The following is a 23,770-nucleotide window of genomic DNA, read 5'->3' as shown; positions in this document are numbered from 1 at the left end:
CCTTAATACCATTCTGCTCCAATTTTTACAGTAGTCTTCCATGCACAACAGTGTCAAAAGCTTCACTGAAATCCAAGTATATGATATCAAAATTATTTTTTGCATCCCGTTCCTTTGTAACCACATCATAATATCCTATCAAATTTGTCAGACAAGACTTTCCCTTAACAAACCCATGCTGTGTCTGAATTATTGTTGCAGTCTTGTCTAGATGATCCTGCAATGCATCTTTAACCAACGACTCCATTATTTTACCCGGAACAGAAGTTAAACTAACTGGTCTGTAATTACTCGTTTGTTTGTTTGTTTGTTATTTGGTTTTTAGGAGCATTAGCAACTAAGGCCATATTGCTCTGGGATATGCGGTGGTCATTCCTTGACCTTTCCGCATACTCCGTATTTGGTGGTGACGGGCTCGAACCCCGGTCTAATCAAGAAGCATGTGCTACGCACTACTGCTCCTTCCCACCTGGCTACGGAGGCGCCCTGTAATTACTCGTGTCACCCTTTGATCCCCCTTTGTGAATTGGGGACACATTTGCACATCTCCAGCCCATAGGTACCTCCCCTGAGTCCAAGGATGCTCTAATAATTATGGCTGTTACCAAGAAAGGCTTCAGTTCTTCAACCTGTATTGTCTGGAGATTAGGCTCCTGTGAAATGATCTAATTGAGGTGTTTAAGGCTTTGAATGGATTGAGCATGCTCAGTGCCAATGGCATTCTTCCTCTTGTTCAGATTACACACGAGGGGACAAATTAAAATTGAGGAAGGATGGTTGCAGGATAGGTATGCAGAGGTTTGCCTGCAGCCAGCAGCTGTAGGAATGAACTTCAATCTTTCGTTGTGGAAGTGGGTAGTTTGAATAATTTCAAGGAAGAACTAGACAAATTGTTGGAGGGGTTGGACTGGTGATGTTGGAAGGTTTAATTTATTTTATTTTTTTGGTTGATGCTTTATAAGCTTGCTTTCTTGCATAATATGCTACTACTACTACTACTACTAATAATAATAATGAATGCAGATATGCAAATTAGTCTTAAAACCAAATCACAATAAACAGGATTAATATAAATAAATAAACAAATGAATTATAATAAATTTCAGTAGAGCAAACTAAATTACAGAATAAATTAAAACAATGAAGGAAACCACAGTGATCAAGAACATACAAAATTAAAAAGGATAGAAGAAACACAAATTAAAAGGAGGGTAGGAAACAGAAGTTAATGTAACTGACACTGCTACATCTGTAAAGTCAAAAAAATAACTGAACTAAGTAACTTAAAAGTAACTCTATAGTTTAAAATGAACTGATGAAGCAAACAAAATGCAGATTTCTACACCAACTTAACCAGTTGACAGGTCTTAACTACAGGTAAATATACATTTAGTTTAACTCACTGGTTGGCAAGTCAACTTATAAATTAACATTTTGTTTGTTACATCTCTTTATTTTAAACTATAGAGTGGTTGCCACTGCATACACGTTATGTTCATATTTCTGAGTTCAGAATGTTCGTTACTTTCCATCTTGTATCTGGATTATATAGGGAAATCCATTACCACTTTGCTGGAAAGCAGTTGGTAACTGATATAGAATCCATTTGGTATTCACAAGGGCTGGTATTCATTGAAAAAGTAGTCCTTGTGGGCTCACTGACTTCATTTTACTCTTTGTGGATATGACTCTTCCTTTGGTGGGTATGAAGATGCATATCCTTGGGAAGAGATTTGTGTGTTGCACTGCTAGAGGTGGGTGTCAGTTTAGTTTGTCTTCAATTTTATTATATTAGTTTATTTTGTGTTAAGGTATCTTAGTACTCTTTTTTCTACAATAGTCTTGGAAACACAGTCACGATCTGTCTTTGTAATCAAGATCACGATTTCAATGATCAATAAATCAGCATCAACACAGGCTTTAATATGCGTTTGAAAAACATAACACAAACTGCTAAAATTCCTAAAAAAGTAAGCTTATCAGTAAAACTGAAAGATAACACTATTAAAGGAAGAAAAAAGAAACACTATACCAAGAAACTAATGCAGGAAAATTAATGGTACAATCAGGATTATACTTATATGGTAGACTTGCCAATTATCTTAGATCTTAAAATCGCCAAAGAAAAGTATGGATTTCTAAAAAACAAACTAGTAAACAATATTTTAAAATTCTAGCAGTTTAATGACAAAGGCGAGAAAGTGGAAAGTGGATCATATAGCATCCTGCTAGCCAGGCTTAAAACTATGGCATCAATAAACTGCTACTCAAGTGGATTAACACCTATCTTTTGCAGGGCATCAATAACCCACTGTTTGAGTGGATTAAAAGCTATCTTTTGCAGAGAAATCCTCGCAATTTACAGCGATTTTTTTCTCTCTGCTACTTTTTCTCCTTTTGGATTTCCCCAAGGATCTCTTGCAGACTTTTCCTCTTCAATATATTGAAGAGAAGTCATAAATGGGATGGACAGATAAGTTGGGTATTTTTTTTTTCTAATGCTGTATATAAGCTTGCTTTCTTGCATTATTTGCCACAACTAATAATAGCAAACCTACATATATTTTATTATAAAAAATAAAGCAGATCCTCTCAAGCTACAACACATGTTGAAAGACAGATTAATGGACCACAGTAAATGAGCTTTCTATAAACAGCCAGGTGCCATGTTATCCTTCTCCTGGAGTCAGCAGCCATTTGCTACATTGACTCCACACCTATTCCAAAAGTACAATAGAGAAAGGATCTTGGCATAATTCTTCTTGAGCAGCTGCAACTTTGAGAAGTGTGTTACTCACATCACTAGTCATGCCTACAAAGAAATTGGATCCACAAAGAGAAATACATATTGTTTCAAGGATTTTAGACAGCCTGTTCTTCTTCTTTAAAAAGGCTACTTTTTAACTCCAACTTGACTATGCCTCCTCCATCAGGAAACAACACCACAAGGTCCACTCAAATAAAATTGAAGCAGTACAATGGAACTTCGAAATCCTCTTTTTTTATCAGTGAATTCTATAAATCTCCCTGCATCTACTTTCACTATCAGTAAATTCTATAAGCCTCTCTGCACCATTAGATGTTTGAATAACTTGAGCAGATGTTCCTCACTTACTCCAATCCTTTAAGTTCCATATTCCTTCTGGGGCTACCACGAGTACAGCTTTTCACGTCAAGCCTTGCAATAGTGCCACTGGCATATTCAGTCCTTACTTGACTATCCTTACTTGTCAATGAATATAATATTGACTTCTTCGGAGAACCACAGGAAGGCAGTGGCAATATCGATGCTCTAGATAAATCCCTTCAGCTGTATGTTCATTTGTATTCACTCTCTTCTCTCTCTTTTTTTTTTCCCCCCTAATCAAAATGTTATTAATTACTTATTTTCAATATTTTTTCAATTTTTATTATTTATTTATTATTTTTATGCCATCCTGGTCAGTCGATTCACTATAACATTATTTGCTACAAACTTCTACAATTTTTTCCACATACAGTATAATTGGGTGACATATGTAGTGTGTGCTTTTCTGAATAAAAAAATAATAACCACCTTCAACATTCAAAATAAAATGAAATTGTAAAATTACAAAAGAAGCAATACTCACCCCCAGCAGTGAAATTGCAAGATTGCCCATGCAAGGAGGTGCATATCTACACTCACCAAAGGAAGAGTGCCACTTCCACAATAAATAAAATTAAAGAAATGAAGACAAAACCCAGAAGCACAACCTCCACAGGGAACACCAAAACCTGTGAATTCCTAAAGTATCGTGTTTAAGTTGACCACTATCCAACCAAATGTCAACAGGTTTCCTATGCAATCCAAATAAAGAATGAAAAATAAGACAAACTAAATTGAATGTCAGGCAATCAACAGATATAAACTATACACACGTACCTGTCAACTGGCTGAAATTCAAATTTGAATTTTGTATGTTACGTTCATTTAGTTTAAACTACAGAGTCCAGTCACAATATTATGACCACTCCCCAATGCAGACATCACACACCTAGAGAATCATACAATGCATATGTCAAGTTCACACACTGCATATAAGGCTTGATGCCATCCGTGAACACAGTAACAGCCTCTGTCATGGGCAAAGCACGCGACCTATCAGACTGGAAAAAGGCATGATCATCAGCTATCGGACCGGGGGTGCCGGCATTTCCGAAACAGCGGACTTTGTGAAATGCTCATGTGCTGCAGTGGTGAAAGAGTATCAAGACTGGACAAATGGGACAGTTTTGACAACCCGACGTGCCAATTATGGAGCCCCATGCCCCACTGATGAACATCGGCTGAAACGGTTGGCCAGGACCGATCGGCGCACTAGCTATTTTTGCTCAACTGGTCATCAAAATGAACTGTACGGCCACCACAAGGTCTCCAACACAACAGTGCAGCGAACCCTGTTGCATATTGGACTCTGGAGAAGATGCTTGGTGACAGCAACCATGCTGACAGCTGTTCATCGCAAACAACGCCATCAGTTTGTACAGTAATACTGACAATGGATCCCGGCCGAGTGGCAATGGGTAGTCTTCTCCAATGAGTCACGGCTTCTGCTTCACTGAGTGGATGGACGGTGGCATATTAGGCATGAAACCTCCAAGAACAGACACCTGGACATGACTGTTTGCAGAAGGCAGGCTGGTGGGGGTGGCATTATGGTCTGGGAAATGTTTTCATGGCATGGCTTGGGTCCGCTGATACCTCTGGAGGGCACCATGAGCACGTGGTTACCTAACGATCATTGCCGATCAGGTACACCCGTACATGTTGACTGTGTACCCTGGGGGTGATGGTATCTATCAGCAAGACAATGTGCCATGCCATGTCACCAGAATTGTCCGCAAGTGATTTGAGGAGTATGACGAAGACTTCAAGCTACTCCCTTGGTCACAGAATTCCCCCGGATCTTAATCCAATTGAAAATCTATGGCACCACCTTGATTGACACATCAGACGGATGGATCCTCCACCAAGGAACCTACAGGAACTCCGGGGTGCATTGCAGTCTGCATGGTCACAGATACCCATAGCAACCTTTCGCGGACTTATTGAGTCCCTCCCAAGGCAGCTGACTGCGGTGCATGCTGCAAAAGGCGCATATTCTGGATACTAGGTAGGTGGTCATAATAATGTGACTGGACCCTGTAGAGGGCAGTGACATGGCATATATTATGCTACTGAGTTTTTTTTTTTTTTTTCATTTTGTATTCAGACTGTATAGGGAAAGTTATTGACTTTTCCTATACAGTCTGAATACAAAATGAAAAAAATTTTGGTTCCTCAAGAGATAATGTCTGTGGATTTTCTGTCTTTATTTCTTTAATTTAATTTCTTTATTATGGAAGTAGTGCTCATCCTTTGGTAGGTGTAGGTATGCACCTACTTGAGAAGGGTATCATACATTTGCACTGCTGGAGGTGAGTGTTGCCTATCCCCCTCCCATGATTTCATTTTATTTGAATGTTAGGGTATCTTGGAACTTAGGTAGCACAATCTCACCTTGCCAAGTATAACCTCCAATTGTAGCATTAATTTTCCACTGGTATAATAATGGTCTTTTTCTACAACAGTCCTGATTAAACGTGTTATTATAGTGAAATTACTTTTGTTACAGACATAACATGGTTGTTTGGCATTTTCTTTTGTCCCCTCACTCCCTCTCTGATTTGCACATTCTACTGTTCCAGCCTGTTCTCTTTAGTTCCTCTCTGTTCATATCCACCCCTCATTTTCTTTACATTTTCATTTATTTTATCCTTAATAGCTTAACTAGAGCCACAGGCAGAGGTGAAAGTGATTTTTGCACTGCTACTACTGGTACATATAGCAGCCTGAAAAAGAAAGGTGTCCAAAACTTCAGGCCCTGCTGTGGTTCATCTTGGAGCAAATAAATACATGGGCTCTGTTAGGATAATTAAGAGTAAGAATATGTGCATGTCTACTTGCATGTACACTAATGCTAGGAGCACTGTAAATAAATTTGATGAATTTTAAGTACTGATTAAGTCATCAAATACAGACATTGTAGAAATAGGGGGAACATGTCACTCAGACAGTAATGCTGAATTTGAATATGGGGCATACAATGTACACAGGAAGGACAGACAGGACATGAGGTGGTTAAGTGTAAGAAGACAGAGAGTGGTTATCAATGGGCACTGCTCTTCGTGGACTAATGTTATTAGTGGAGTTCCACAGGGTTCAGTGCTGGGCCCATTGTTGTTTTCATATTTCTTTTGATATTTATCAATGATACTGATGAAGGTATATCAGGTTTACTGTCTAAGTCTGCAGATGATACAAAGTCTGCAGATGATACTAATGACAGTCATCAGGGTGAGCTACTGCAACAAGATTTAGGAAAATTGGGTTGAGGGGCTGAGAAATGGCAGTCGAAATTTGATATTGACAAATGCAAGGTACTATATATGGGTAGCAGTAACCCCCAGAGTAACTTATCAACTGTGTGGTAGTACACTCAGGGTAGTGTAGAATGAAAAAGGCCTGGGGGTTATTGTGCAGTCAGACATGAAATTCTCTGAGTAGTGCAGACATGCTGCCAGGACAGCTCATGGAGTTTTGTTAATGATATACAGAAACTTCATTAGCAGGGGTAAGGAGGTGATTATCCCTTTGTATAAGGCCATGGTTAGGCAGCATCTCAAGTACTGTATACAGGTCTGGAGACCTTACTTTAGGAAGGATGTAAATCTGCAGAGAAGGGCAACCAAACTGGTGAAGGGAACAAAAGGGTACACTTACCTAGAAAGGCTTCAGTTCTGAAAATTGCAGCATCTTGAGACTATACACCTGCTGGAGAGATCTGATTGAGGTGTTTAAAGCCTTGAATGGATTGAGTAAGGTGAATGTTAATGGCATTCTTCCATTCGCTGAGAATACACACATGAGGGAGCATAAATTCAAGTTGAGGAAGGATGGTTCTAGGATAGATGTGCAGAAGTTTGCCTTCAGCCAGCAGGTGGTTGATTGCTAGAACAGGTTTCCATCCATTGTTGTGGAAGTGGATGGTTTGAATAAATTCAAGGAAGAACTATACAAATTCTTGGAGGGTATGGATGGGTGAACTGTGTGAGTTTTTTTTTTTTTTAGTTGATGCTATATAAACTTGTTTTCTAGAATCATTTGCCATTACTACTACTACTAATGATTTTATTGCAAGTGATTTAATTTATTTATGTTAATCCTATTTATTATGATTTAGTTTAAAGTTAATTTGCATATTTGTGTTTGGTTTAGACCTGCTGATTGTCTAGGATGACATTCAAATTTGCATCTTGTACAGTCCTTTATTTTTAACTACAGAAGACTGTGGGGCAATAACATAAGTTATGTTTTTGAGTTTAGTTTGTTATTTTTCATGTGGTATTTGGATCATTTAGGGGCACCCATTAATGCTCCCTAATGTGGAAGTGAATTCTTCCTTTGATACATGTGGGCATGCACCACTTTGAGCATGGAGTTTGCATTTGCACTGCTGGAGGTTGAGTGCTGCTTTATCCTTTTTTATTTTATGATTTTGTTTTATTTGAACAACTGGTACTTTGATACTTAGTTATCATAATCACATCTTGCCAAGCATAATCCTAATTGTAATATTAATTTTCAGCTTTCACGATATAATAGTGTTCCCTTATTTTTTTCTAAAATAGTCTTGGAGACATAATCATATGTGTTGTTACAGTACTGTAAGAGACTAATTTTTCTACATATTTTCTGGCTAGATCATGCACAATGCTCTTTTTGTAATATATGGCAGATATTAGATAATATTTAGCTAGTTTTAGATAATACAGTAGAGCCTGGATAATTCGAAACTGAGGGGCATCAAAATTATTTCGAATTGTCCAAACTTTGATTTAAATAATTCTGTTTAAATAAATCTGGAAACTCACACAATAAGCTAGATATGCCTTCATCAATACTGTTATTAAATAATGAAAATAGTCAGGGGGCCATTAAATTAAAGGAATCATGCCTCAGACTAGAGTAGGGAAGCAAAGTGATCGAAGAAGTGGAAATGCTGTGGCTCAGTAGAAAACTGAAGAGGACGTCTTCAACAATGTTTTCTCTGCTGGCTCTAATTCTGTGAGGTCGTGCATAAATTGTGGGAGAAGTTTGTGCCACATTCCAATCAAACAGTTCACTGAAACTTCCAAGTGCCATTGATGTTATTAATGCCCTTCAAAATGTCAAACGAGCACCAATAATCCTGGATAGTTTTGTCTGACCTGTCAAAAACTCTCACCATTTCCATGAAGGTTTGACAGAGGTAATAGGCTTTAAAGGTTGCTATTATTCCCTGATCAATTGGTTGCAAAACTGAAGTGGTGTTTGGTAGCAGGTACACAACACTGATGTCCAGAGATGTTCTGACTTCAGCTAAGTTTTCAGGATGGCAAGGGGCATTGTCCAAGAGAAGAAGGGCCTTCGCTGGTAATTCATTCTCTTGACGAAAACGGAGCACAGTAGGGCAAAAATAGTTTGTGTACCAATCCAAGATTTCTTGTGTCACCCAAGCCTCCTATTCCATTTCCAGTAGACTGGCAACAAGGCTTTGTTTAGGCCCTTGAGAGCATGTGGTGTCTGTGAATGGTACACCAACATTGGTTTTAATTTTAAAGTGCCAGAAACATTTGCTGCCAGCAGAAGCATTAATCTGTCTTTTGTAGCTAGCCTTGAAACCTGCTGCAGACTGTTCTTCATGGGAAATGAAGGTTCGTGATGGCCATTCCTTCCAATAAAGCCCAGTCTCGTCAACATTAAAAATGAGATCAGGAGGATAATTACCCTCCTTTACAATGCCTTGAAACTCTGCAGGAAATGCTGCAGCTTCCTCAGCATCTGCACTTGCCACTTAATTTCACACAGCTGCACTTACTTCAAGATTTAAATCGCACGAACCATCCCTTGCTATCTAAAAATGTCTCATCACCACTCTCTTTTTTCTTAAGATCTTCAAAAATTGACTTTGCCTTATCAGTAATAACAGCTTGATTTAACGGAATGTTTTTTTGATTTAAGTCATCCACCAATAATGACAATAATTTCTCTATTTTTTTCCGAAAGTTTACTTCTACTATAGCTCAATTGCATTGCACTTATAGTAACATGTTGCATTGACCATTTTATTTTATCTGCATTTTTCATTATGGTACTCACAGTTGATGGAGGTAATTTCATACTTCTACACCAAGGGCTACCTATACTGCTGGTATAATTCTGTTTTAAACTTTAACATAAATATTATTTTCCATTTTATGCATGTAAAATGTAGATCATGGCTCTCTTCAACAATATTTTCAAACAGATCAATACACTTGGTTGCAAAGATAAACTAATAAGCATAAACTTTAACAAATTATGAAGCAAAATAAAAGGACTACAGTAAAATTTCATCATTATCTATGTTGATAAGGCACCTAACAACTTTCCTATTTTCAGCAAAAACTCTCATTTTAATATTACAGGAGGAGAAAGTACTACAAAATACCAATGATACTTACAAAAAAGAAAAACTAACTAGCAACAGCTAGAGGTTTTAAAAAGCAGGTAATAAACTGCATAAAAAAAAAAAAAAAAAAAAAACTAAAACAGGGAACTAACAATACTAGGTTACTCTTCTTGTTTCAGATTGCAAAATTTCATAAGAAACCCAGTGACTTTAGATTTGTCATCAGCCCGGGGGGGGGGGGGGGCGCACACAACAGATCTCTGTTATGCCAACACAACTTTTCAAATGTCCAGTCATGTGGCATTGCTTAGGTTCAAGAGTATTGGATCTTTGACCAAATGGCAGTCTAACAGGCAGCATGAATAAAAAACTTCCATATCACTGTAAACGAGTGATACATGGCCAGTTTTTCTTACAATTAAAATAAAAATAGATATAATCAGGAGAGGAACATGGTAAATAATGATATTAAAACTTTCTTTACCTTTTGTGACTTAAAATGCCAAGAACAACCCAAGCTGAACTACCATTGCCTATCATTTAACATTAGTTACATGATAGGCTATGGTGGTTCAGCATATTCAAAATTTAGTTTGATGTTTTAATCCCCACGCACATAAATAAATAAGTAGTAAAAAAAAATTGAAGAAAAGAAAAACAGAAAAAGGAAAAAAAAAAATTAGTAAAACAAACATGGGCTATTGTTATTGTTGTTATTTGGTTTTTAAGGAGCATTAGCAACTAAGGCCATATTGCTCCGGGATATGCGGTGGTCATTTCTTGACCTTTCTGCATCCTCCGTATTTGGTGGTGACGGGCTCGAACCCCGGTCTAATCAAGAAGCGTGTGCTATGCACTGCTGCTCCTTCCCACCTGGCTACGGAGGTGCCCCAAACATAGGCAGTTGCAAAGCAATACCTATCACATGTTATAGAAACAAATAAGAATATGCTACATATTTGATGCTGTTTGCCCATCAATGCTTCTGTACCTAATGGAAAAATTTTATGGTGCGCAAGGGATTTTGCTCTTTTTCATTCAAGTAACTGTCCTCCATCAAACCCTTCTATTACAGTTTAATGATTCATTGCTAATTGTTAGCAAATATTGTTATCAATCAATTATTATTTTTACTTTAGCTGGGTTCTGAAGTGATCACAATAAGTGGCACCCACTGTATATGGAATCATTACTGCCTAATCTTATTAAAATATTTATATTTTCAAACTAAGCTTCTCAATGATTTTAGATACTTATCCACACATTTTGAAATAATTACTGTCATCAGTAATTAAAGCATTAATTTACCTTATATAATATTTCCATTGCTTTTAAAACAGCCTCTTGAAGAGGTGTTAAAATGACTTCTGTTAATGACGGAAGAATGAAAGGAGAAACTTCCCCATGAACAGGAACTGCAACTGCATTCTGAAGAACAGTAGCCAATTTTTGAAGGTCTCCTGCAATAAATCTATGAAATAGAATTAGCATTTAATTGAATTAACATATTATGATAATTTTGGGGTACTACAAAAAACAATGTGTATGTGTATATATATATATATATATACACACACACACACACATATTACTACATTACTTTTTAAATTAGCCTATAGGTTACACTATATTATCCTTTAGATATTTACCCTTTTAAGAGTAATACAGTCAGACTTCTCTTTAATGAACTTCCATATAGTGAATTTTTCTATGTAGCGAACTTTTTTGATTTCCCCCTGGTCATTACATTGAAAATAGTTTCTGTATAATGAAGAAAATTTCCATATAACAAACTGATTTCGAGAGGCCTGGGTACGTCATTCGCATCTCTAGCCTTTAGGCAATAAAGCTGATGCTGTAGAAAGCACGAATTAAGAGCTAAAAGGATTAAGAATTAATTCTTTTAGCTTTTAAGAGCTAGAGGCATTAATTCCACAAATTAAGAGCTAAAACATTCAACAATTTAGCGGTTCCTGTAAAACCCTGCAGGAGGAAACTGGCCAATCACACAGCACAGAATAGAAAAAGATGGAAGGTTTTGGGAGAGGCCTGTGTCAAGCAGTGGGTCAGCAATGGCTAAAAAGAAGTAAAACCTATACAACCTTTACACTACTGTACTGAGAAGTCGCGCTGATTAACTGCTATCTATGTGTACACAGCCATTGGCAAAGATTAAGGCATATTCCCAACACAGACATTGGCTCTGGTCAACATGTTTTCTACTGTATAAAAAAAAAAAAAAAAATGCTTTAAAATTTGGTGTTCATGCCAGTAGCATGTTAACCATTCTGAAAAACCATGCTGCGATTCTCAAACTGTGCGAGGAAACGGGACCAGTCGGAAGCGTGTGAAATTATGCCTTTGTTAAGATGTAGATGAAGCAGTTTTTAAGTGGATGAAGTTGATTTACAACCAAAACGTGCTGATATCAGGGCCATTAATAAAAGAAAAGGCTACGGAGTACGCAACTTTTCTGAGGCATAAAACATTCCAAGCCAGTTCTGGTTGGCTGGACAAATTTAAAGAGTGCCATGGCTTACTCAAAAGTTATTTCTGATGAAAATGGAGTTGCAATCGAAAAAGACTATACCCATTTGAAAGTAACAGTTTTAAAAAAAAACATTATGGAGGACTACGAGCCCAAAGACATTATCAACGTTGATGAAACGTGTCTATTTTTTAAATGTTTGCCGAGCAAGACACTGACTTTTTAAGGTTATAAATGTTTAGGTGGTAAAAATAGTAAGGAGAGAATTAGTCTTCACTGGTGAAAATATGGCTAATAATAAAAAACTGAAGCTTTTTTGGTAATAAGCAAAAGTAAACAACCCCAATGTCTTAAAGGAGTAAAGTCGTTAGAGTTGGACTACAACTATAACAAAAAAGTTTGGATGACAAGTGAAATTTTTGAGCAGTGGATTTTAAATTTCGATAGAAAGATGACGAAAGAAAACAGAAAAAATTATTGTTGACAACTGCCCTGGCCACCTTTACTCGGTAATTTCAAAATTTACAAGTGTGAAGCTTGTTCTCTTTGAATACCTCATCTAAACTACAGCCAATGGGCCAAGGATTTGAAAATGCACTATGAAAGGTGCATATTAAAAAAAATTATACTGAGAATAGAAAGTAACCGACCTATAGATTTGCAGATGTGCATATCAGAGTTGTCGAAAGTATGTTGTTTGGTTTTTAGGAGCATTAGCAACTAAGGCCATATTGCTCCTGGATATGCGGTGGTCATTCCCTGACCTTTCCGCATCCTCCGTATTTGGTGGTGACGGGCTCGAACCCCGGTCTAATCAAGAAGCGTGTGCTACGCACTGCTGCTCCTTCCCACCTGGCTACAGAGACGCCTGGTCGAAAGTATGGAGTCAAGATGTGATGGAAACAACAATTAAGAATTGTTTCACAAAAGTAGGTTTTGCTAAAATGCTAATTAACAGCAAGAGAGGGACGAGCTACTACAAGATATTGAGCAATCTTGGGAAGAGTTCCAAGCAAGGTTTGATCAGTGGAGAAATTGTTCTTGACAAAGTTTTAGGAGTTGATAATGATATCATAGTAGCTGAATATCCGAGTGACTCCAACATTTTGGAGCATATTTAAAGAACTAGTGACAATATTGACAATGAGTTGGATGAAAATAAGGGTAATATTAAACCTTCCAAACAAGAAATGTTGGCAGCATTTGAAACTTTGCATGGGGGCCTTCAGTGGGAAGAAAATGTAACAGAAAATATATTGAGTGTTTACACAAATGTGAACATTTTTATGAACAATATACAGTCAAATACAGTGTACAACAAAAAAAATCAAATATTTTATGACATAATTCTTAAAAGTGCACTAATACATTGTATGCATCATGTAAGTAGTCATTTCTTAATATGTATGTATATAGTAATAAATTAATTGTTTTAAAATAGAAAACTTATTCATTTCCACTTATTTCTGATTTATTTCCCATCTTTTACTATATTTCTGAATTTACAGTATTTTTAATTGTTGAAAAGGTCATATTTCTTTATAATGAAATTTCTGTTTAACGAATTTTTTCAAGGGAACAATCAATTTTGTTATATAGAGGTCCGACTGTATATCTAAAGCTCGATGTCTTTCTTTAGGTGCAGTCTCCTAAAGAAAGACATCGAGCTTCTTGAAAGGGTTCAAAGATGGGCAAAGATGTTCATATAAGGAAACAATATATATGGGCTACAGAATAGGCACCTTAGAGGAGACCTGATTGAGTTGTAGAACACTGAGGAGAGAAAGTAAAATGAAGTGCCATAAATTAAAATTACAATGAAAGAGGTTTAGAGAGGTCAAGTTATTGATTACTGGAATAAATGGCCTCCGTGGGTGGATGAGGATGACAGCTTCGATAGATTCAAAGGTCAACTGGATAAGTAGCTACATAGGGAGGGAGTCAAACAGGTGGTGTTTTATTTTATTTTATTATTCTTATGATTTTTTTGGTTGGTGCAGCAAAAGCCTTGGGTAATATGGCTAATACTAATAATAAATCACAAATGTAATTTATCAAAATTCCAAGCACTTTATCCAATCAGTGTGAATTTAAACACAGATCTCTGAACTAAAAACAAAAAAAAATTCTCAAAAGACATGATCAACCAATTAGATTTTTGTTTTTAACTCTTTCATGAGTATGCTTGTTGTATACACTCGTGAGACAAAACATTATGACCACCCGTCTCCATTAGTGGATGCATCCCACAGCACCTAAACCAACTAGCACAGCATACATAGTGATGGCTCGGGAAGTGTCTGTCAATTCATCAGTATGAAAGCTCATGCAACAGGGAAAAGAAAGGACCTAACAGAGTTTGAATGAGAAATGATTTGTGGCAACAGAAAGATGGGGACCAGCATCTCCACAACCGAAGGCATCATTAGCTGTTTGAGGGCTGCATTCTCGCCACACCTTCACAACTGCAGCCCTCGAACATCATTGGCTGCAGTTGTGAAGGTATGGCAAGAATGGTCCTAAGAGTCCAAGTCCAAGAATGGTCACACAGACAACCCACAACCAACCAATGTGCCAGGATGGGGGAAAACCATCACTGAATACAGTCGGGGTGAATGGCAGTAGGAACGTGCTGCTGAGACAACAGATGGCAATCCCTCAATTAATGACAGACTACAACCAGGACACATAGAGAAATGTTTTTGAGCACACCATCCAGCAATGATTTTGCAGATAGACCTATGGAGTAGGTGACCTGTTCATGTGCCCATGTTGACCGATCATCATTGATCTCTGCTAGCATGGGCATGGAAATACTGTTCCCGGACATTGGATGACTGGAAAAGAGTTGCTTTGTTTGATGAATCAAGGTTCATCCAGCTCCATCATGCTGACGGATGGGTGCATATATGACAACGAGCAAGTGAACAGCTACAATACATATGAACTCCTGAGATGCATGCAATTATGACTTTAATCCACATCATCAGATAAATGCATTTCTATATTGCCCATATTTCCTCTAACCAGCAGTTTCCTTGATCCTCAATGACACTGGCAAAAATTCTTGCACAATCTTTGTTCAAATGTATTCAATCTCTACAAAATAGATTCCTTCTACCTGCAAGTGCAGAACATAGTGATAAAAATTTTCCCTAAAACAATCTGTGTAAACTCCCTCATGTCTTGAGTTAGTATTAGTAGTGGCAAATGATGCAAGAAAGCAAGCTTATAAAGCATCAACCAATAAAAAAAAAAAACTTCCCACATCACCTGTCCATCCACTCTGATAATTTTTCTAGTTCTTCCTTGCATTTATTCAAACCCACTTCCACAACAACAGATGGAAGTTTGTTGCAACAAATGAACACCTGAGTTAGCCCACAATGCTTTCAAGAATATAGTCCTTTCTATCATACTTGGTCAGAATTGAAGACACAAACATTCTGGTCTAATTCAAGGCATTATTTTCAGCTTGGTTCTATATTTATCCAACAATAACAGTTATCAGTTCAATTTAGATTTCCAGATCAGTTTTCAATTATTCATGTGAATTTAATATCATTAGTCCCAATATGAATAATACCACCCTCTTTATCTCCCTTAAAATCTGATAATCTGTTTGTGACATCATCAACTGATACTCCTGGCAGATACACCCTGACTCTAGTGCACCCATCTTCTGTTCCAGGGAAAATAATGGGGTCACCGGTTAAAGAAGTAATGCAGGATCATCTTGATAATGCATACAGTTACATGGCAGTCACGAATGGATTTATTATAGGGCAGTCTTGTTTGACTAATCTGACTGGATATTATGATGAAGTAACAAAGGAACTGGAGGCAAAAAATAATTTTGAAATCATTTTGTTTTTAAATCTTTATTACAAAAAATGTTACCCACTTCCCTGAAAATGGAATGTTCCTGTGTTCTGGGACCTGAATTCCACTCCACATCATCACAAATGGATTAAAAACATACTAGAAAAATGCACTTTTTATATATTAAAAAAAGAAGAATGTAAAGTATTAAATCTAATCCAAAAAAATTTAAAATGATACACAATCCAGTCATAAAAATAATTAGATGAACTACTCTAATAAATTTTTATCATTTAAAATCAGGAAAATTAGCATTATCACTATTATTTGGACTTAACTATAATTAAAATTATAGGCAAGTCAAAATGAAAATACTTACCTATATTTTATATGCTGAAACAGAAAAGGAAAAATTTGTACTAAAGCTGTTAAGAAATGCTGAGATGGAATATAGAGCACCGAAAAATCATTTTTGGCATTTGATTCTTCAACAAGTTTATCTGGTGGAGGCTTGGTACTTTCAATTCCAATACTATACCACACTTTCCAAGCTACTCCCCACAATGTGCCTGTGTTAGTATTTTCATTTCTGTTAAATAAAAGCAATGCATTATTAAACTTTTATATTTTTCAAATTACACTAAATAAATTATTACTTACATGCTCATGTCTTTAACAAAAGAACAGTTATTAAATTCACACTGTTTTCATGTACACTGCTTGTCAATGAAACTGCCCCACCCAGAAAGAATGGACAGATTTTTCTGAAAATTTGCATGCACAATTATGACATATGTGGATGTAAAAAATCAGCATGTGAAGCTGATTGGTGCAAAAAGAATGTCCAATAATGTGTCTCCACCCTGAGGTAGGAATATAAAGGTAGTATAAAAATGTGTAAATGTTAGCAGACAAACAAAATGTGAGCAAATAGCCATCTAAGATTGTTGTGTGTTTTTTTTTTTTTTTTTTTGGTAGTTTTTGGTGCAATTTTTTTTTTTTTTAATTTGGTAGTTGTTGGCGCATCGGCTTCTGTGGCCATATTGCACCTCCCAAGGTTTTTGCAGTACTTTGATCCAAGCCCGAGGCGGGAATCGAACCCGCGACCTTTGGGTTGCCGGGCAGGTACTTTACCCACTCGGCTAGCCCGGTCGGCAGTTTTTGGTGCATCAGCTTCTGTGGCCATAATGCACCCCCAAGGTTTTTGCAGTACTTTGATCCAAGCCCAAGGCGGGATTCGAACCTGCGACCTTTGGGTTGCCAGGCAGATACTTTACCCACCCGGCTAGCCTGGTCAGCATCTAAGATTGTGTAATGCCTTTAGCACTCACAAGGCAACATTACTATGAACAACTGACGTACTTGGAAAGGGTCGGGTCACTCAGTTAACAGAAGCTAAATAGTTAATGAAGCAAATTTCCATTTATGTGAATAGTGATTTCCGAAATGATTGGATGTTGTGGCAACATATGAAGATACACTGGACTCCCGCTAGTCCAAACTAATTGGGACCGAGCCCTGTTCGGATTAGCAGAATTTCGGATTAGCCGAATAACGTACCCCAGATTTTAAAATGAATAAGGAGTGAGTGACGTTGATAGCTTGAAGTAATGCTTCAGGAAATCACAAACTACCTTTGATGATGATCATTAAATCAGCGAAGCCGAGAGCGCTTTTAAAAATATGAACATTAACAATCTTCCAGTTCATTACAAAAGTCAAAAAAAAGCTTGGATGAACGGACAGCTTTTCATTGAGTGGTTTCATAATCAATTTGTCTCAGCAGTGAAACGTTTCAGCAATGAAAATGATTTGCCACCTCGCGCCATTCTCCTCATAGACAATGCGCCATCCCACCCAGACGTTTCTGAGTTTACATCAGGGGATATAAAGGCAGCTTTCTTACCGCCTAATGTAACACCGTTATTACAGCCCATGGACCAGGGGGCGTTACAGTCTATCAAGCTTGCATACAGAAAGAAATATCTTAGGTCCTTGATAGACGATAACACCAATTCACTTTCTTTACATGAGAAAATGAAACAAGTGAACTTAAAAGATGTTGTATATTGGGTTGCTGAGCTGTGGGAGAGTGTAACCGGTGGCAAAACATAGCATCTTCTAATCGATTTTCATCGTTACGTCAAAAGAAATTAACCGAGTTTGTTACTTCTGAAAAATGGCTTTTGTTCCTGTTTTGGTGTATAAGTATTGATCTGTAGTTTTAATAGGCCATGTCAAACACTGATTTATTAATTTTGTATTAGTACAGTACTACAATAAAATACAATTTTTTTGTGGAATTCTAAATGTCTTTGTACCATTAATACCATTTAAATTTCACATATTTAACATATATTTTGCGAACTAAAAAATTTCCTCTCCACTGACCGAAACGTGTTCGGATTAGGTGGACGTTCGGATTACCGGGGTTCGGATTAGCGGGAGTGCACTGTAATACAAATTATACGAAATATTAATATGAATATGAAGAATATACGATAGTATTCAGACACATCACCCAGCACTCTAGGGAAATCAGAAGAATGCCACAACTGGGAGATTGACATCTGCCGACTAGTGACAAGAAATAAATCTGTCACAATATGCCAGATTTCCAACATAACAATACCATCCCTGCCTTTGCCTGTGCCAGGGAGCACAATTAGCAGACAACTGCAAAACAAGGAGGCTGCATTCTTGCTGTCCACCACTTCATCTGCCTCTGACACCATCTTATCATCATCATCAGTTTCTGCAATGGTGTAGGGTGAGAAAGGTGCTGGGAACAAGAATGGTATCATGTCATTTTTAGTGATGAATCATGTTTCTGTTTGGGATTCAGTGATGGCTGTAAATGTGTGGGTAGCTATCAGTTATAATAGCCATTTACCTCTGGTTATTACTGATGGCAAGACACAAAGCCTCAGGTTACATAAATAGTTTAACTAATGTACAAGTTAGTGCATTTGCATCATTTCTGTACATAGCCAATTACATAAGTAGTAATTATAAATTGGCATCATTAAGTATATCTCATATTGTGAATACCTTCACAACAAGTTGCCATGGTATTGCACTACCTCGAATAAGTAACGCTTCACCATAGGAGAAGACTATTGTTATGTGGTGTATTGTTATGTCAGCAGATGGTATCCGCTGAGAATAAGTAACAATAGTCTTCTCCTATGGTGAAGTGTTACTTATTTGAGGTAATGCAATACCATGGCAACTTGTTGTGAAGGTATTCACAATATGAGATATACTTAATGATGCCAATTTATAACTACTTATGTAGTTGGCTATGTAAAGAAATGATGCAAATGCACTAACTTGTACATTAGTGATGGCAATACATTATTTCCAACTAGTCTAAGGAGCAGGTTAGAAATAATGGAAATTATTCAAGGCCAGTTCTGTTCCCTTTCTATGATCCATCCAAAATGCTATTTTCCAGCAGGATAATATCTGTCCACATATGGCTGTCACATCCTGACAGCCATATATTACCTGACATCTTAACAGTGCCTAAATGCTTCTGTTACATACTTTTGTTATTTTCAGTCAGTAAAATGAAAGCTAGCAACATGTAAAATCTAATACAAAACATCATTTTGAGTGAAAATGAGTTTAATCTCTAGCAGTGATAGAGGAAAAGTAATATGGTTATGAAGCAGTGCTTACAAAATTTACCAGAAGACAAATGATTAGCTGCTGCTAGAGGTTCAGTACTCAAGGGAAAACTGCTAGTGCAGATTGGAAACAAAACCAAACTACATTTGGTGACAAAGAACTGGAATGCTGTTTTCATAAGCTGCTGCAAAATCTTGAACCAAATGTTTTCAAGATTCCACTTTTAAATGAATTGTCTTCTTCATAGGTTAGATCAATTAAATATACAGTTTTATTTACATAACATACCACATGTAAAAAACAATATTATAAATAGCTAAACTTTAAATATTGTGTGAGAAGCATATGTGAGTTATTTAAACAATAAATCAGAATTACAATGTAACTGACACTTAACTCCATATAGGGCTTAAATTTTGAATTTGAATTGTGAGATTTATTGGATATTGTATAATTTCTATTACACTTAATGAATAATGAGCACTGAAGCAAGCTCTATACTTAACCACTCTGACAATCTTATCTAACAGTGACATTTCAAACTCAACTTTGGAGTTTGTTATCAAATTGAAAAGTCTGCTGTGTCTTGCAAAGCTACTGGTTACAGTGGTATCCTCAGTTAGACACCAAGGAAATAGCTGTCTTTGATGGCAGGGGGAGCATATTACTAGTAAATTATACTTCTTTCTGAGAGATGTTACTTATGAGTAGTGCACAATGTAGGGCAACCCTCTCAAATTGTGAGGTGGTAACCTCACAATTTGGGAGATCAATGCCATCCACCAGACTATCTTTTTTCTGCCTATGCTATAAAAATGGACATAAGTCCAATAATAGCTAAAATGTATACTACATATATACAAGGAGGATTATTTAATTACATTCCTTCGGGAATGTGGTTTTCAAGATGTATCTAAAGCAAATTTCCAATCAACACTGATCTCCTCAAATACATGCTGTTTGCACTTTAATGGCACAAAATATACAAATAGTTGAAATGTATGTAAATAGGATGTGGTAAGCAATTTTAATGTTTATTTGCAGTTGTGACATTTAGTAGAATATGGTATAGTAGACACTCAACGTGGTTGCCATAATTATCACAAAAAAAAAAAAAAAAAAAAAAAACGTGGCTCACCTTATTGTATATTTCCTATGACTTTACACGGAGAAGTCAGTGTAGCTCAGTCTTGGTGAAGGTGCAACCATGCAGCATAACATCATTTTCCATGCAGCGTATCCTCATTTCCTGTCATTTTGGAAAATGACGGTAAATGAGGCATCATCCTCCTCCTCTTCCTAGAAAAAATTTTCCACAGTGGAAAATGCTGGGAATGTATAGTCATTAAGCTTCTTAGGAGTGTGGATAGCATTGTGAAGGTAGGTAGGTATTGCTGAAACTCAGCAATTTTTTTTAACAGCATATTACATATTTAGGTAACAGCAGCAGTTACCTAAATATGTAATGTGCTGGAGTTTCAGCACTATTACTTTCGAATGGTTTAAGAGCGATTAATTCAATTAAACTGTTTGTTTATTTGGATAAATACCATACAAGTTTTATTTTTCTTCATATCTGAAGGTGACTGATTAGATGTTCCAGTAGAGAAGCCCATACACATTGAAGGAATAATAATAATTATTATTAAAAAAAAAAAAAGCCTTTCTACATCACCTCCAATAATTTGTCTAGAACTTCCTTGAATTTATTAAAACTAACCACATCCATAACAACAGATGGAAGTTTGTTCCTACAATCACCACCTGCTGGCTGAAGGAAAACTCCATACATCTATCCTGCAATGCTCCTTCCTCAATTTGAATTTATGCTCCCTAATATGTGTAGTCTGAGCAAGAGAAAGAATGCCATCAGCACTGAACTTGTTCAATCCATTCGGCACTGAACTTGCTCAAACCTTAAACATCTCAATCAGACCACCTTGCAGGTGCTGCCTAGACACTGCAACTTGCAGAACTGAAGCCTTTCTTGGAAAGAGCACCCTTTCTTTCCCTTCACTAATCTCACCACCCTTCTCTCCACCTGATCCAGCAGATCACATTCCTCATAACATGAGGCCTCCACGCCTGTATGCAGTACTGAAGGTGCAGCAGGCATAACCATTGCCTTGTACAATGGGATAATTACTGCCTTATCTCTGAAAAATTCCTGTTTATCATTGACAAAACATTATAAGCTGTGATGTAGGCCTGTCTGCATTGCTAACAGAATGTCATATGTGACAGCACAATTACTTTAAGGCCTTTTCCATTTTTCACCACAAATTTTGAGTGTAGTACCACACGTCAGTAGTACACTCAAGATCTAAAATTAGGCAGAATGAGCTGAGAAATGGCAGTTAAAGTTTAACAATGACAAATGCAAGGTACTGCATATGGGTAACAGTACCTTGCATTTGTCAATGTTCAACTTCAACTGCCATTTCTCAGCCAATCTGCCTACTCTTTTTTTTTTTTTTTATCATTAGACCTTGTTGCAGTTTACCCTGATTACTGTCATTAACCACCATGCAAACCTTTGTATTATCTACAAAATTAGATGTTAAGCCTGATAAACTTTCATTAATAAATATAGAAAACAATAATGGACCCAGCACATAACCTTAAGAAACTCCACTAATAACATTAACCCATAAAGAGCAGTGCCCATTAATAACCACTCTCCATCTTGTCCCACTAAACCATCCCTTTATCCATAGCAGAACTTGCCCTTAATGCCACAGTGCTTCAATTTGTACAGCAGTCTTTTATGTGTAACAGTGTCAAAAGCTTTCCTAAAATCCAAGTACATGATATATTAAAATTATTTTTTTGCACAGAGTTCTTTTGTTAGAAACCTGGAGAAAGGTGACAAGTATCGTGTGCTTTAATTTCCAAAACCAACTAACTCGTTATTGGCTACAAGCAAGTTTTCTGTATCAACGTCAAAGGTCTTTTTGGACACGTTTGTTCCTAATTATACAGAAAGATTTTTTTTTTTTCATTGTTATTTCTGAAGCATTAGAAGAATGCTATAATGTTTACACTCAGTAACAGATTTAATAAGCATATTTCACCAGTCCCTTGAATCTTATTAGTGAGTAGTTCAGTACATGTATATACATAGTTTTTTTTTATTATTTACATACTTCTTTTTTAGCAGATCCTGGCTTGATACATCAACAGAAGTATTCTGGTCTGAATACTCTTTTCTAGTTTCTTGGTACTTGCTGATGTTGAGTATTTCTTGAAAACTTTTCAATGCTGAAAATGATACCTATAAAAATTACAGAACATTTATGTAGAATATATACTTTTATTCAATAAATATGGGGGAGGGGAAGGGAGGGAGAGACAGATATTGTGTGAATTGTAGTAATACTTTTGCAGTATAAGATACTGCTTTAACACTATTATGAAAACCTAACAGTAACATCATGCAATTTTAAAAAAACAATTGCTGTTTGGGGAACAGAAATAACATTCATGCTATTATGAAATTTAGTAAATAATGGAAGTTCAAGGTTTCTTCAGATTGCACTGAAGTCAGAACAACTAAACTTGGCATGATCTCTTTCATTGCATAATAGGCAGAGGGTTATGTTTGAAACCAAACTTTTGAATTTCTCCCTGCCGCCAAAAGCTACTGGACCACTAGAGTAGAAAATACAGCATTTCATTTGGTTAGGTGGCCTCTTCCTTCATAAAAGAGTTTACAGCTACATAGTTGTCAAACTTTTGAATCAGATTTCACAAACAACACACATTTTATATTAAAATGTAGACACAGGATTGTTTCATCAGTACAGTATGTTTTCGAACATTAGCTTATCTAGGATTTTTCTGTCTGTGGATTTCCATTTGGAGTGGTTGCTAGTCAAACTGATTACTGTTGCTTCAAGAAAGATATTGTTACAGATGTTGAACTCTTCAAGGGCTTCAGCAGAAAGAGAAGATTTGAATTCTGTTTTTTTCTAAACTGGCTGTATATTATATGACATTGAGCACTGCTATGAGGAATTGTTAATGCCAAGCATGACTTATAAGCATTCTTCCTTAAGCATTTGTCAGTTTCCAAACCAAAGGCCACTATACATCAATTCATTCGTCTTTCATAATAGCCATTCAACCATCCCTTTATCAATAGCAGTAACTTGTCCTTAATGCTACATAGTTCCAATTTTTATAGCAGGTCATTAATATAGATAGCAGGTCATTAATATAGAACACTATCAAAAGTGTTTACTAAAATCTAAGTATATGATTTAAAAATTTATTTTTTGCATCCAGTTCCTTTGTGACTATGTCACAGTAATTGATCCTGGTCAGACAAAAT

General features: G+C 36.6%; 1 protein-coding gene across 3 annotated transcripts in view; it reads right to left on the bottom strand.

Annotated features, from left to right (window-relative positions):
- mon2 (Mon2 homolog, regulator of endosome-to-Golgi trafficking) overlaps positions 1-23,770 on the bottom strand; it is a 273,966-nt gene that overhangs the window by 53,287 nt on the left and 196,909 nt on the right. For all 3 annotated transcript variants that reach the window (XR_016548096.1, XM_090389771.1, XM_090389772.1), the window contains 3 exons: positions 22,584-22,711; positions 16,184-16,393; positions 10,803-10,965 (listed from right to left, as the gene is read on the bottom strand). Coding sequence is in view for 2 of the 3 variants with exons in the window: in XM_090389771.1 (XP_090245897.1) it covers positions 10,803-10,965; positions 16,184-16,393; positions 22,584-22,711 (501 nt within the window). In the remaining variant the exon portion in view is untranslated. The remainder of the gene's footprint in view (positions 1-10,802; positions 10,966-16,183; positions 16,394-22,583; positions 22,712-23,770) is intronic.

This window comes from Mastigoproctus giganteus, chromosome 2 (genome assembly GCF_048544385.1).
Source record: "Mastigoproctus giganteus isolate SK-2022 chromosome 2, ASM4854438v1, whole genome shotgun sequence".
Classification (NCBI taxonomy): Eukaryota; Metazoa; Arthropoda; class Arachnida; order Uropygi; family Thelyphonidae; genus Mastigoproctus; species Mastigoproctus giganteus.
Note: the sequence above shows the minus strand (reverse complement) of the source record. Positions and strands in the feature narration are given on the sequence as shown.